The sequence below is a fragment of the Arachis ipaensis genome, chromosome B10, assembly GCF_059453495.1.
Source record: "Arachis ipaensis isolate K30076 ecotype BB chromosome B10, ASM5945349v1, whole genome shotgun sequence".
Taxonomy (NCBI): domain Eukaryota; kingdom Viridiplantae; phylum Streptophyta; class Magnoliopsida; order Fabales; family Fabaceae; genus Arachis; species Arachis ipaensis.
Window position 1 is genome coordinate 139,414,377 of NC_142435.1, and position 15,025 is coordinate 139,429,401.

Consider the following 15,025-nt stretch of genomic DNA (forward strand, 5'->3'; position numbering starts at 1 on the left):
ATGGCTGATGAGGCTCATCTGTCGGTTATCCAGCCAACCCGACAAGTCTGAATTAGGGATGTCAATGGGGCAGGGCGGGGGCGGGGGATGCCTCCCTGCTCCCCATCCCCGCCCTCAAATTTGTTCCCCATCCCCGCCCCATTCCCCGTCGTGGGGGAATATTGCTCCCCATCCCCATTCCCCACGGGGCCACATTCCCCGCGGGGACCCCATTCCCCATCTACATAATAGTTCTAACTAATTATTAATTTCCATATGAATAGAGCTGCAAGTATCTATCTTATACAAAAACTGCAAGATTTTATACACGATGGTGACTTCTTTCGAAATAACACAATGGGGGGACGCAACGACGAGCCAAAGGACAAAGCAGTGAACGAGGTGGGAGATGCGGCAACATAGAGGAGAATGGACACGACGGCAGAGTTACGAAAAGGAACGCCACAAATAGAAATTACGACGCGGTAAGGGTGATGGCACGGTGAAGTGTGACGATGCGATGAGAAGGGTGACGACGGGGTAGCTGCAGAGAGGTTGGATGGAGTATGAACAACCTTAGGGATCTCTGAATTGAAAAAGGGTTATGCAAATAAAGATTAGGAGTTTTGGGTTTCTCTATATATGTGTGTGTGAGAAATGACTAAAAAACATATATGAGAAATAAACTATTAAGGATAATTCAAGGAATTCATAAATTTCGGGGAATAGCGGGGACGGGGCGGGGATCCCTGCTCGGGTCCCCGCACCTGCTTCGGGGGAATTTTGTCCCCCATCCCCATCCCCGCGGAGAAAATTCCCCACAATCGGATCCCCATTCGGGGCAGTCCCCGCAGGGATCCCCGCGTCTCGGAGAATTTTGCCATCCCTGGTCTGAATTGTCCTTAGACTATCCCCCGACATGCATCCCCAAGAGTCTATGCATAGCTTTTTCTCAAATAATCAATATTGCTCAATGGGGGTAACATCCCCGGGAATTTATATAGTGCCCGGTCACACTTACGTCGTAGGGTCAACAGAGTATCGAGTTTTCAACCTGGTACACGTGGTGGCAAGCCACGGCACTTAATCCAGGGAACCTCGTATCTCAGATATTTCAAATTCATAAGCCACATAAATAATTCATTCATCATTCATCAATATCTAAACCATTCTCAATATCATCATCATTCGTCAATACATATCCCATTTCCAAATTCATTCAAAAATCATATTTCAAATCAATCCTCGTCATCCTTCTTTCCGTTAATCAACAATCTCAAACCAAAACATAATTCTTTCTTTTCTAAATAAATCAATCTTAAACATATAACGTTTAAGAATGAAATCTTTTTAAACAATTACTTCAAACAACTTCCAATTTTATAAAATTTCGGCAGTATCTCCTCTAAAACTCGGATTCTGCCACCCTTTTCGGGTTCCATCCAAACATTTCTCAACCATTTCCAAATCTTAATCATCTTCCAAAATTCAACCAATTCCAATATCAAATTATTTTCAAAGCGAATCAATGCCAATAATAAATCTCTTTTTAAAATCAAACCAGCTCAAATACTAAATTATTTATAAAGTCAGACTAACTCAAAATTAAACCGTTTCTAAAATTAATTCATTTTCATATTTCAAATCATTTTCAAAGCCGATTCGTTTACATTCTCAAAAACAGCTTCAAAACCAAGAAAGCCACTTTTCATAATAATCAACTAAATAACCTTTCAAACCAATTTCTTTTCAGCAATCACAACTACTCAAGCAATCAAGCAATCAGTCATTCAGTCCAACAAACAACCACATTTATAAGACAATCATAATCACAGACATATGTTTCTCACATTAATATCTATTTATAACAACTCTGTAAGATAAAATGAATTTTAAGAAAACCCCTACCTCGGAAGTTGAACCTGTAACACCCTACCACACTAAGCTTTACGCTTAAGTCGTAAAACGAAGGTGGTGTGATATTACGACCTCTAAAATAAAATGAGTACATATAATAGCAAAAGAATTATAATATGCTAGGAGCCTTGAAAAATAGGGGAAATAAGAATTTCAAGATAAAAGCGCAACGCTCAAGGAATGAGTTAACTTGCAAGCTAAGAAAATCATAACTATTAAACATAAAATAACAGAAGTGGGAATAGAGTGCCAAAGATACAAAATAACAAGCTCCTAACTCAGCCTGTGAAGTCAAGACTGGCCGGAGAATATTTACATATATGTACATACATATCCAAAACCCAAAAGTACATATACACAATCCTACCTCTCCATAAACCTCTAAGAGGATTAAAATAACAAGTTATGCGGAGAGAAAACCAAGTACATATATATATATATACATCATAGCATAACAAAATAACCATGTAACCACTCCGCTTCAAGAGTCCAGACGCCTAACGAGATGCCTCTCGACCTGCATCTGAAAAACAACAACATAGTATGGAATGAGAACCGGAGGTTCTCTATATGGTAAAGGTGCCACACACATAATATATAAGGTCCTGGGAATGCCAGAGGCAATCCTAGAACGCCGACACTCAGATAATAGAGCTTAAAGTATTAAACAGAAGCCATAAAAGGTGGTTTTCTAAGAACATTTAAACCTAACTTAACTTAACCTTAAAATCTAAGTCCCATACTACCATTCCTCCATACCTCCAATTCCATCATGCGTTTTTACAGACAAATAAACAGATAAAAGCAAGCACAGGAAGGTTACAGTTACTGCAGGTAACAAATACACATTTAACATGGCAAGAACATATAGGCACACCCAATTAATGTACAAGCAAGTAATTCAAGTAATATGCAGATGATGCATGCCTGTCCTATGGCTGATGAGGCTCATCTGTCGGTTATCCAGCCAACCCGACAAGTCTGAATTGTACTTAGACTGTCCCCTGACGTGCATCCCCAAGAGTCTATGCATAGTTTTTTTTCTCAAATAATCAATAATACTCAATGGGGGTAACATTCCCGGGAATTTATATAGTGCCCGGTCACACACTTACGTCGTAGGGTCAACAGAGTATCGAGTTTTCAACCTGGTACACGTGGTGGCAAGCCACGGCACTTAATCCAGGGAATCTCGTATCTCAGATTATTCAAATTCATAAGCCATATAAATAATTCAATTATAATTCATCAACATCCACATCATTCTCAATCGCATCTCATTCATCATCATACATCAATCATATTCAATCCATATCCTTCATTATCACACCTCCCATTCCGTCCATCAATAGTTCCAATTCAAAACATAATTCATTCTTTTCTAAATGAACTAAACTTAAAACATGCTCATTTTCTTAATAACTCAAAATCAAACCATATAACCTTTGAATCTAAATCTTTTTAAATAATCATATAAACAAAATCTCTAATTTTTATAAAATTTCGGCAACATTGACGAACGGATTTTTGACGGTTTAGAATTTCACAAATAAAATCTCGTTGAAGTATAGTCTCCAAACCAACAATAATCCTTTCATGCAAAAATTTGTTTGTCACAAGTACAAACCCCTAAATTCTATAAACCGAAGTATTTAAACCTCGGGTCGTCTCTCAAAGGACTTGCAGGGTAGTGTTCTTGTTATTGGTTATGGACTTGTTTATTTTGGGGTTTTGGATGAGGAATGTGAATAGTAAATGGTAGGAAAACTTTATTCACAAAATGGTCTTGGCAAGGTTTGGTTGTCAAGGATCTTCATCATTATCACTAGCCACAAGTATGGTAGTTGCAAGGATTAATCCCACTTAGTCATCCTTAAATCGATTAACAAAGGAAAGTCAAGTGAGTTATATCAATCCTAGTCCATAAGTCCTAGCTTTCCACTAATTGGATTAATGAAGGCTAGAGTTAATGGCTATCAACTATCAATCAATTGGACACTAGTGACTCAAGAAATCCTAAGTTACCTTCTCAAGCCAAGAACATAAAATTCTAGTCTAACATTCTTCCAAGCATTTAATCAAACACTTGGAAGGCACAAAAGAAAAGTATAGTCAATCACAATAAGAATGAATTCTAACTACAATTGAATGTGAAGAATTAACAACAACAATCAAGGAAATCACAATTATCATGAATTACCTCAAATTGCATTATTGAAAGAAAATAGAGAGAACAAGAGTATCTCAATTACAAAACCTAGAAACAAAATAAGAGAAATTACAACAAAAGAATAGGGATAGAGAGAAGAACCAAAGTGTAGCAATCATCAATTGAAGGTAGAAGTAGAAGGAGACTTGAATTAAACCTAGAACTATGAGATCCTAATCTAACCCTAATTCCTAATCCTAATTCTAGAGAGAAGGGAGAGCTTCTCTCTCTAGAAACTAACTACAAAGCTAAACTAAACTAATTGGTAACTAACATATGTTTCCCTCTTCACTCCTTGGGTTAAATAGCATCAGAAATGAGTTGGATTGGGCCCACAAGGCTTTAGAATTCGTTGGCCACGTTTTGCTTTAAGTGAACTAGGTGGCAGCAACGGCGCGTGCGCGTACTTTGCGCGTGCGCGCCACCATACGTGTAGCAACTATGGCAAACTTATATCTTTTCGAAGCCCCGGATGTTAGCTTTCTAACCCAACTGGAACCGCATCATTTGGACCTCTGTAGCTCAAGTTATGGCCGATTAAGTGTGAAGAGGTCGGCTTGACAGCTTTCCGGTTCTTTCATTTCTTCATGAGTTCTCCACCTTTTCATGCTTCTTTCTTCATTCCCTTGATCCAATCTTTGCCTTCTAAATCTGAAATCACTTAGCAAACATATCAAGGCATCTAATGGAATCAAGGTGAATTAAATTTAGCTATTTTAAGACCTAAAAAGCATGTTTTCACTCTTAAGCACAATTAAGGGAGAAGTTATAAAACCATGCTATTTCATTGAATAAATGTGGGTAAAAGTTGATAAAATCCCCAAAAATCAATACAAGATAAACCCTACAAATGGGGTTTGTCAAGCATCTCCTCTAAAACTCGGATTTTGCCACCCTTTTCGGGTCCAAACCTGCTTTCTTTTCAATTCAACATACCCTTCCTTATCATCATAACAATCACCACAATAAATCTACCTCATATCAACAATTAAACTCATACAATATTCAAATCCAACAACCAAAATTCAACTAAGAATCATAGTTCACAAATCCTATGCTTTTAACACAAAATGCCTCAAATCAATAATTCACCGAATCATTAATTAATCAACAAGCACCAAACCAACCATGTTCATCAACAATAACATTCAACTATAATTCTCTCCAAATTAACATAACAACATTCACCATCCAAAATTAATAACTAATTATCCAATAAACTTCAACCAATTATATTCATCGACAAATTACTAAATATTAAACATACACCTGCATTCCAACTTATCCTATGGTCATCTAGCCTAAGTTTTCACAGAACATTATATATTAAATGCAAGAAACCTAAACCATACCTTAGCCGATTCCCACGTAACGACCAAAGCTATTTATTCAAAACCAAGACAGCCCCTCAAAATTCAACTAATCCGCTTCCTCCAAGTTCCAGTATTCACAATTTCAAGCTCCAATTATTTATTCACAACCTAGTACACATTCATAACACATATATATCCAATTTAATACTCAAAGCTCAAATTCAATGAAAATAAAATAGAATTATCGTATCCTCACCTTACCCAAGCTTCACATAAGCAAGAGTGAACGTTTTTCTCAAGCTAATTGGATCCTAAAACATCAAAAATCAAAGAAATTCAACATTCCCACTTAAAATTCGAAAATTGGGGGAAATGAGAGGCTGAAGTGGAATATCAAGTTACCTATGAAATTGTTCCAGTAGAAACGTAGAGCTCGACGCGGTGAACGCGTGGCCGCAAACGGTGCGGCGATCGGAGCTCGGACGGAGAAGTTACGGGAGTTGGAAATTTACGTGAGGGTTTACGGGAATGTTTCGTTCTTCATTTCCCTGGAAGCTTTCAGCTTCGTTTACATTGAAATGAGGGGGATGAAGGCTTGGGTTCACTTAAAAAGGCTGGTCCGGTTGGACCGATAGCCCGGTTCGGGTCCGGTTCAACCGGTTCGGTCCGTTCGGTCCAATTTTGGACCGTTTTCTTCGAAATTGGTGTCAAAATTCTCGTTTCGATGAGCTCTATCCTAATTTAATATAATATTCACATTTCTAATCCTCTTTATTAAAAACTAATTTATTAACTAATTATCTACTAATTTAACCGGGGTTTACATCCTACCCACGTAATAAAGAATTTTGCCCTCAAAATTCAAATCTAGTTACCTGAAAAGAGATGTGGATAGTCCTTTCGCATATCTGATTCGAGTTCCCAAGTATGTTCCTCGATACCAGCTCGTCTCCAAGCTACTTTTACCAATGATACTTCCCTTCCTCGTAATCGTTTAACACTGGTGTCATCAATCCTCACCGGAATTACTGGGAGTGTTAGATCTTCTCTCACTTGGATTGGTTCTGGTTCTAGAACATGACTTGCATCAGGGGTATACTTTCGAAGCTGTGATACATGAAATACATCGTGCAAATTCGAAAGGTACGACGGTAAGGCAATTCTATAAGCCAATGGTCCAATTCTCTTCAGAATCTCAAACGGTCCAATATAACGGGGATTCAGTTTCTTGGTCTTAATAGCTCTTCCCATGCCAGTGGTTGGTGTAACTTTCAGAAAGACATGTTCTCCTTCTTCGAATTCCAAAGGCTTTCGCCTCTGATCAGCATAGCTCTTCTGGCGGCTTTGGGCTATAAGCATTCGACTACGAAACTTCTTTATCTGCTCAGTCGTTTCAGCTATCATTTCAGGCCCTAATAAACTCCTTTCTCCAGTTTCATACCAACGTAGTGGAGACTGACATTTCCTGCCATACAGAGCCTCATACGGAGCCATTCCGATGCTCGCATGATAGCTATTATTATAAGCAAACTCTACTAATGGCATATACCGATCCCAACTCACTGGCTGGTCCAAAACACAAGCCCTTAGCATATCCTCCAAGGTCTGAATAGTTCTTTCTGACTGACCATCTGTCTGAGGGTGATACGCAGTACTCAAGCTTAACTGAGTCCCAAATGCACGCTGAAAAGCTCCCCAGAACCTTGCTGTGAAACGAGGATCTCTGTCAGATATGATAGTAGAAGGCACACCATGCAACCTGACAATCTCTTTAATATACATTCGAGCTAATTCTTCCATTGTACAACTTATTCGGATAGGAAGAAAGTGAGCTGATTTTGTCAGTCGATCCACAACCACCCAAATAGCGTCACAACCAGACCGGGTTCTAGGCAAACCTATCACAAAATCCATTGCAATACTCTCCCATTTCCATTGTGGAATCTCCAAAGGCTGAAGGGTCCCTGATGGTCTCTGATGCTCAATCTTAACCTTCTGACACGTTAAACATTTAGATACATGCAATGCCACATCATTCTTCATACCTGGCCACCAGAACATTGCTTTCAGATCCTGATACATTTTAGTGCTCCCTGGGTGAATTGAAAACCCGCTCTTATGAGCTTCCTTCAAGATACTTTGTCGCAGGTCTCCAACATTAGGCACAATAATCCGGTTCTTGAACCTCCACAAACCATCCTGTCCTTCTGACACTCTCCACTGTTTTCCTTGTTCAACTGTTGGTAATACCTTACGTAATGCTTCACTGTCTCGATGAGCCTTCAGAAGTTCTGATTTAAAATCACTAGAAATTTGCAACTGACTCAAACACAGGATTCCAGATTCTTCTCTAATTCCCAAATTCAAACCTTGAAATGCCTTTAGTAATTCTTCTTCCCGTAGCATCATCCAAGCTACATATAAAGATTTTTGACTCAAGGCGTCCGCCACAACGTTCGCTTTTCCTGGATGATAATTCAATTCAAAATCATAATCTTTCAGAAGCTCCATCCATCTCCTCTGACGCATATTCAATTCTTTCTGCTCAAAAAGATACTTCAAACTCTTATGGTCTGAGAAAACATGAAACTTAACACCATAGAGATAATGCCTCCAAATCTTTAAAGCAAACACAACAGCAGCAAGTTCTAAATCATGTGTCCGGTAGTTCATCTCATGCCGCCTTAACTGCCGTGAGGCGTATGCTACAACTTTCTGGTGCTGCATCAGAACGCACCCTAGACCCTTTAGTGATGCATCACAATACACTTCAAACGGTTCACTTGGTTCAGGTAATACCAATACAGGTGCAGTAGTCAACCTGTGCTTCAATGCTTGGAAACTCTCTTCACATTCCGGAGTCCAGATAAAAGGCGTATCCTTCCTAGTCAATTTAGTTAAAGGTAAGGCGAGTTGTGAAAATCCCTTAATGAATCTGCGATAATACCCCGCCAAACCTAAGAAACTCCTGATCTCTGTCACTAAAGTTGGTCGCTCCCAATTCATCACTGCTTCCACCTTAGCAGGATCCACAGCTATCCCCTGCTTACTCACCACGTGGCCGAGAAACTTCACTTCACTCTTCTAGAACTCACATTTAGATAACTTAGCATATAACTTCCTATCTCTCAGAATTTGCAGCACAGTTCGCAAGTGATCAGCATGCTCCTCTTCAGTCTTAGTATAAACAAGAATGTCATCAATGAAGACAATAACAAACTTGTCCAGATACGGTCGAAAAATCCTGTTCATATAATCCATAAATACTGTCGGGGAATTAGTTAACCCAAAAGACATCACTGTATACTCATAATGACCATAACGCGTTCTGAAAGCAGTTTTCGAAATATCCTCATCTCTAACCCTTATCTGATGATACCCGGATCACAGGTCGATCTTAGAAAACACACCGGCACCCTGTAACTGATCCATTAGATCATCGATTCTAGGCAATGGATATTTATTCTTCACAGTGATCTTATTCAATTGTCGATAATCGACACACAGCTGCATACTCCCATCCTTCTTCTTTACCAGTAACACTGGCGCTCCCCACGGAGAAACACTTGGTCGGATAAAATGCTTACCCAACAGATCTTCCAGCTGAGCCTTCAGTTCAGCCATTTCTAAAGGCGACATCCTATAAGGAGTAATTGAAATTGGACCGGATCCAGGTACCAACTCAATTGCAAATTCAACTTCTCGGTTAGGTGGGAATTCATTAATATCATCCGGAAACACATCTGGAAATTCACATACAACGGGAATCTGCTCTAAACTCTGATCATCACCTGATACTCCCGCAGTTAATAACATAATACCCTGACATTCAGTTCCAGAACAGTTTACTATCATAGAATTCAAATAGTAACTATTCACCACAACCGGTGCTTCAGACCCTTCCGGCATAAACTGTACTGACTTCTCAGAACAATCAAGCAAAACATGATTCTTGGATAACCAATCCAACCCCAAGATGAGATCAAGACCAGTCATAGGCAAACAAATCAAATCATGCACAAATTCACGCTGTTGTACTCGAAAGGGAACTTGTGGACATCCTATCCTAGTCACCATAGCTTCATGAGTAGCATTATATACTTTCAAATCATAACCTAAAACCACCATTCTCAATCCTAATTTATGGGCCTTTTCAAATGCAATAAATGAATGACTTGCTCCTGAATCAAATAAAGCATTTAAGATTTTACCAGCCATTTCACAATTACCTCTAATCAGTGTCTCAGATCCCTCAGCACCTATGGTAGAAGTGGTGTATACTCTCCCTGGCTGCTGCACCCTACCAGTCTCATACTTCTTCTTCTCCGGGCAATTGGTGGCCATATGCCCGGGCTGTCCACAAGAATAGCATACTCCAAGTCCGAATCTGCACGGAACTCCAGGATGATACCTTTCACACTTCTGACAATTCAGATCTTGCTGTGGCTGCTTCCCAAACCTTTTTTCTTGACTAGCATTGGTATTCGGCCTTCTGTAATTACCTTGACCCTGATTCTGCTGCGGAACAAAGCCTCCACGCTTGAAGTTTCTACCTCTCGGAGCAAAGTTCCTCCCTGAAGGCCTCTGAAAAGGCATCCTCAAACTCCCTTTCTCTGCTGCCGCCTTCCTCACACAATCCTCAGCCACCCTACTCTTATTCACCAATTCAGAAAATACCCTGATCTCCATTGGGGCAACGAAGCTCAGAATATCGCTCCGAAGACCTCCCTCATATTTAATACACTTCCATTCAGCAAAATCTTCAGGCGCACCTTGACAGATACGAGAAAAGCGACATAACTCCTCAAATTTACTGGTATACTCAGCAACAGTCATCTGTCCCTGCTTTAACTGCATTAATTCAAGTTCCTTGGTATTTCTGGCTGAATTAGAAAAGTATTTCTTATAGAATTCTGTTCGAAAAACCTCCCAAGGAATTACAGCACCATCAGGCTGCATAATACGTCGTGTTCCCTGCCACCAATACTGAGCTTCACCTTGCAGCTGATAAGTTCCAAATTTAACCCATTGCTCTTCAGGAACCTGTTGGGCCTGCAACGCCCTTTCCATAGCCTGAATCCAGTTATCTACATCAGTGGGATTTGAGGTTCCTCTAAAAGTCGGAGGATGAACATTCAGAAATGTAGCAAGTGTCATAGGACCATCCTCATCATTATTATTCCCATGATTACCCTGATTTATCTGATTACCCAATGCCTCCGCTGTTGCCTGCATAGCTGCAGCCATATTTCTCAGGGCAGCCATAAAGTCTACTGGATCAGTCTCTATGGGAGCAGGAGTAACGGTGCCTGTCCTACCTCTACCTCGCCCGCGACCGCGTTCGCGAGTCGACATCTGGTCCCTATACACACCAAACAAGTGATATTAAGTTGATCAGTCTCAATATCGCAGGTCTAATGCTTTAAGTTCCAAATGCATGCTCACAAACGTTTATGCCATATATATCAATCAGATATCCTAATAGCACATAAACACATATACAGAGAATGCACAGAAGCACAATCAGTCCGTCTTTCAGGCTCTATAGGAACGAACCGCTCTGATACCATAATGTAACACCCTACCACACTAAGCTTTATGCTTAAGTCGTAAAACGAAGGTGGTGTGATATTACGACCTCTAAAATAAAATGAGTACATATAATAGAAGAAGAATTATAATATGCTAGGAGCCTTGAAAAATAGGGGAAATAAGAATTTCAAGATAAAAGCGCAACGCTCAAGGAATGAGTTAACTTGCGAGCTAAGAAAATCATAACTATTAAACATAAGATAACAGAAGTGGGAATAGAGTGCCAAAGATACAAAATAACAAGCTCCTAACTCAGCCTGCGAAGTCAAGACTGGCCGGAGAATATTTACATATATGTACATACATATCCAAAACCCAAAAGTACATATACACAATCCTACCTCTCCATAAACCTCTAAGAGGATCAAAATAACAAGTTATGCGGAGAGAAAACCAAGTACATATATATATACATCATAGCATAACAAAATAACTATGTAACCACTCCGCTTCAAGAGTCCAGACGCCTAACGAGATGCCTCTCGACCTGCATCTGAAAAACAACAACATAGTATGGAATGAGAACCAGAGGTTCTCAGTATGGTAAAGGTGCCACACACATAATATATAAGGTCCTGGGAATGCCAGAGGCAATCCTAGAATGCCGACACTCAGATAATAGAGCTTAAAGTATTAAATAGAAGCCATAAAAGGTGGTTTTCTAAGAACATTTAAACCTAACTTAACTTAACCTTAAAATCTAAGTCCCATACTACCATTCCTCCATACCTCCAATTCCATCATGCGTTTTCACAGACAAATAAACAGATAAAAGCAAGCACAGGAAGGTTACAGTTACTGCAGGTAACAAATACACATTTAACATGGCAAGAACATATAGGCACACCCAATTAATGTACAAGCAAGTAATTCAAGTAATATGCAGATGATGCATGCCTGTCCTATGGCTGATGAGGCTCATCTGTCGGTTATCCAGCCAACCCGACAAGTCTGAATTGTACTTAGACTGTCCCCCAACGTGCATCTCCAAGAGTCTATGCATAGTTTTTTTCTCAAATAATCAATAATACTCAATGGGGGTAACATTCCCGGAAATTTATATAGTGCCCGGTCACACACTTACATTGTAGGGTCAACAGAGTATCGAGTTTTCAACCTGGTACACGTGGTGGCAAGCCACAGCACTTAATCCAGGGAATCTCGTATCTCAGATTATTCAAATTCATAAGCCATATAAATAATTCAATTATAATTCATCAACATCCACATCATTCTCAATCGCATCTCATTCATCATCATACATCAATCATATTCAATCCATATCCTTCATTATCACACCTCCCATTTCGTCCATCAATAGTTCCAATTCAAAACATAATTCATTCTTTTCTAAATGAACTAAACTTAAAACATGCTCATTTTCTTAATAACTCAAAATCAAACCATATAACCTTTGAATCTAAATCTTTTTAAATAATCATATAAATAAAATCTCTAATTTTTATAAAATTTCGGCAGCATCTCCTCTAAAACTCAGATTTTGCCACCTTTTTCGGGTCCAAACCTGCTTTCTTTTCAATTCAACATACCCTTCCTTATCATCATAACAATCACCACAATAAATCTACCTCATATCAACAATTAAACTCATACAATATTCAAATCCAACAACCAAAATTCAACTAAGAATCATAGTTCACAAATCCTATGCTTTTAACACAAAATACCTCAAATCAATAATTCACCGAATCATTAATTAATCAACAAGCACCAAACCAACCATGTTCATCAACAATAACATTCAACTATAATTCTCTCCAAATTAACATAACAACATTCACCATCCAAAATTAATAACTAATTATCCAATAAACTTCAACCAATTATATTCATCGACAAATTACTAAATATTAAACATACACCTGCATTCCAACTTATCCTATGGTCATCTAGCCTAAGTTTTCACAGAACATTATATATTAAATGCAAGAAACCTAAACCATACCTTAGCCGATTCCCACGTAACGACCAAAGCTATTTATTCAAAACCAAGACAGCCCCTCAAAATTCAACTAATCCGCTTCCTCCAAGTTCCAGTATTCACAATTTCAAGCTCCAATTATTTATTCACAACCTAGTACACATTCATAACACATATATATCCAATTTAATACTCAAAGCTCAAATTCAATGAAAATAAAATAGAATTATCGTATCCTCACCTTACCCAAGCTTCACATAAGCAAGAGTGAACGTTTTTCTCAAGCTAATTGGATCCTAAAACATCAAAAATCAAAGAAATTCAACATTCCCACTTAAAATTCGAAAATTGGGGGAAATGAGAGGCTGAAGTGGAATATCAAGTTACCTATGAAATTGTTCCAGTAGAAACGTAGAGCTCGACGCGGTGAACGCGTGGCCGCAAACGGTGTGGCGATCGGAGCTCGGACGGAGAAGTTACGGGAGTTGGAAATTTACGTGAGGGTTTACGGGAATGTTTCGTTCTTCATTTCCCTGGAAGCTTTCAGCTTCGTTTACGTTGAAATGAGGGGGATGAAGGCTTGGGTTCACTTAAAAAGGCTGGTCCGGTTGGACCGATAGCCCGGTTCGGGTCCGGTTCAATCGGTTCGGCCCGTTCGGTCCAATTTTGGACCGTTTTCTTCGAAATTGTTGTCAAAATTCTCGTTTCGATGAGCTCTATCCTAATTTAATATAATATTCACATTTCTAATCCTCCTTATTAAAAACTAATTTATTAACTAATTATCTACTAATTTAACCGGGGTTTACAGAACCCATAAATTAAAGGCGTCACAAGAATCATTCCTCTCCGCCCGAAATAAACTGCAGCTTCAATCACAGGTCTGCTCACTTCCACAATGGCAGAAACGGTTTTAATTGCAACAGGCAATCCCGACAACTCAATCCTAAAACATAAATATCGCAAAAACCTTAATAACACATAACAGAAAACTAACGACGAGGGTTCGCAATAGGATATACCTACAATAAGAGTAAAATGGAACAGCCGCAATCCCGAGCTGGCCCGGTGGCAGCTCCGACAGCGGCCAGAAACTTCGATGGTCCAACAGCAACTTTAACTTTGATATAAAATCATCCGAACTCAACCCTACAATACCAACAGCTCAGAGCCTCTAATAACTTATATTGGAATATCGATTTCAAAGGTTCTGGAAGTAAAAACGCTTACCAAGAAGGTAAAGGCGACAAACCCACTTATTCCAAATTAACAGCAACAGCAGCAATGGCATTAGAACCAGCAGTAATAACAGCAGCAACATCAACACCGAATAGTAACAATTTATTTTGACAAATTAAAATTAACATGAAGTGGATATTAGGTGAAACTAAGACCAACTGACATGGTGAAGGAGGCAAAACAAGTTCAATCTCACCATGAAAAGCAGCAAACCCTAACGAAACAGGGGCGGGGCAGAAGGAGTAGTGGTAATTTTCCAGCGACTAGAGGCAGCAAGGGCTTCAACCGAAACAGAACAAAATCAAAATCAACGACAAAGACCTCGAAACAATTCCGGCTAGCCCCATCAATAGCGACCTGAACCCTTTCTAGACGGTGGTTCCTGCGATGGCTTCGTTCACCACCTCCCCATGCATTTCTTCTTAGCTCAGACCAGCGGCAGATTTGTCTCCACCAGCGGCAGCAAGGGCACCCGCCGAGGATGATGATGGCGAGCCTTGAGGCGACGGCGGCGACCTCACGCAGCACAGCGGCGGAGCGCAGCTTCGAATCCCTCGCGAGCGCGCTTTCTCTTCTCCATCGCGGACTCTCTCTCTCTCTCTCTCTCTCTCTCTCTCTCTGTCGCCTCCCTCCTCATCCGTGACGGCACAGTCGCAGTGACGCGACAGCGCTTGGCTCGGCGGCGCTGGCTTCGTGGCAAGGACGACGGCGCGGACAGCTGCTGTAGGGGCGACGGGATTCTCGGCGCGAGGCAACGGCGGTTCACGAGGATGGCGCGAGCTCCTCCCTCCACCGGCGCGCTCCTTCTCTCTCGGACTCCCTCTTCTCTTTGAT

The 15,025-nt window shown here is 40.0% G+C and overlaps 1 protein-coding gene across 1 annotated transcript; it reads right to left on the bottom strand.

Moving 5' to 3' along the window:
* Positions 1-2,393: 2,393 nt before the first annotated feature.
* On the bottom strand, positions 2,394-6,822 carry LOC148581899 (uncharacterized). Its single transcript, XM_088501776.1, has 2 exons — positions 6,294-6,822; positions 2,394-2,419 (listed from the first exon to the last, which is right to left on the bottom strand). The coding sequence occupies exons 1-2, from the start codon at positions 6,820-6,822 to the stop codon at positions 2,394-2,396; spliced, it is 555 nt and encodes a 184-aa protein (XP_088357902.1).
* Positions 6,823-15,025: the final 8,203 nt, after the last annotated feature.

Coding starts and splice junctions, on each gene's coding strand:
- LOC148581899 (XM_088501776.1), bottom strand. CDS start 6,822: ATGATAGCTGAAACGACTGAGCAGATAAAGAAGTTTCGTAGTCGAATG. Junction 2,420..6,293: donor CTATCCACATCTCTTTTCAG/GTAACTAGATTT, acceptor GTTGTTTTTCAG/ATGCAGGTCGAGAGGCATCT.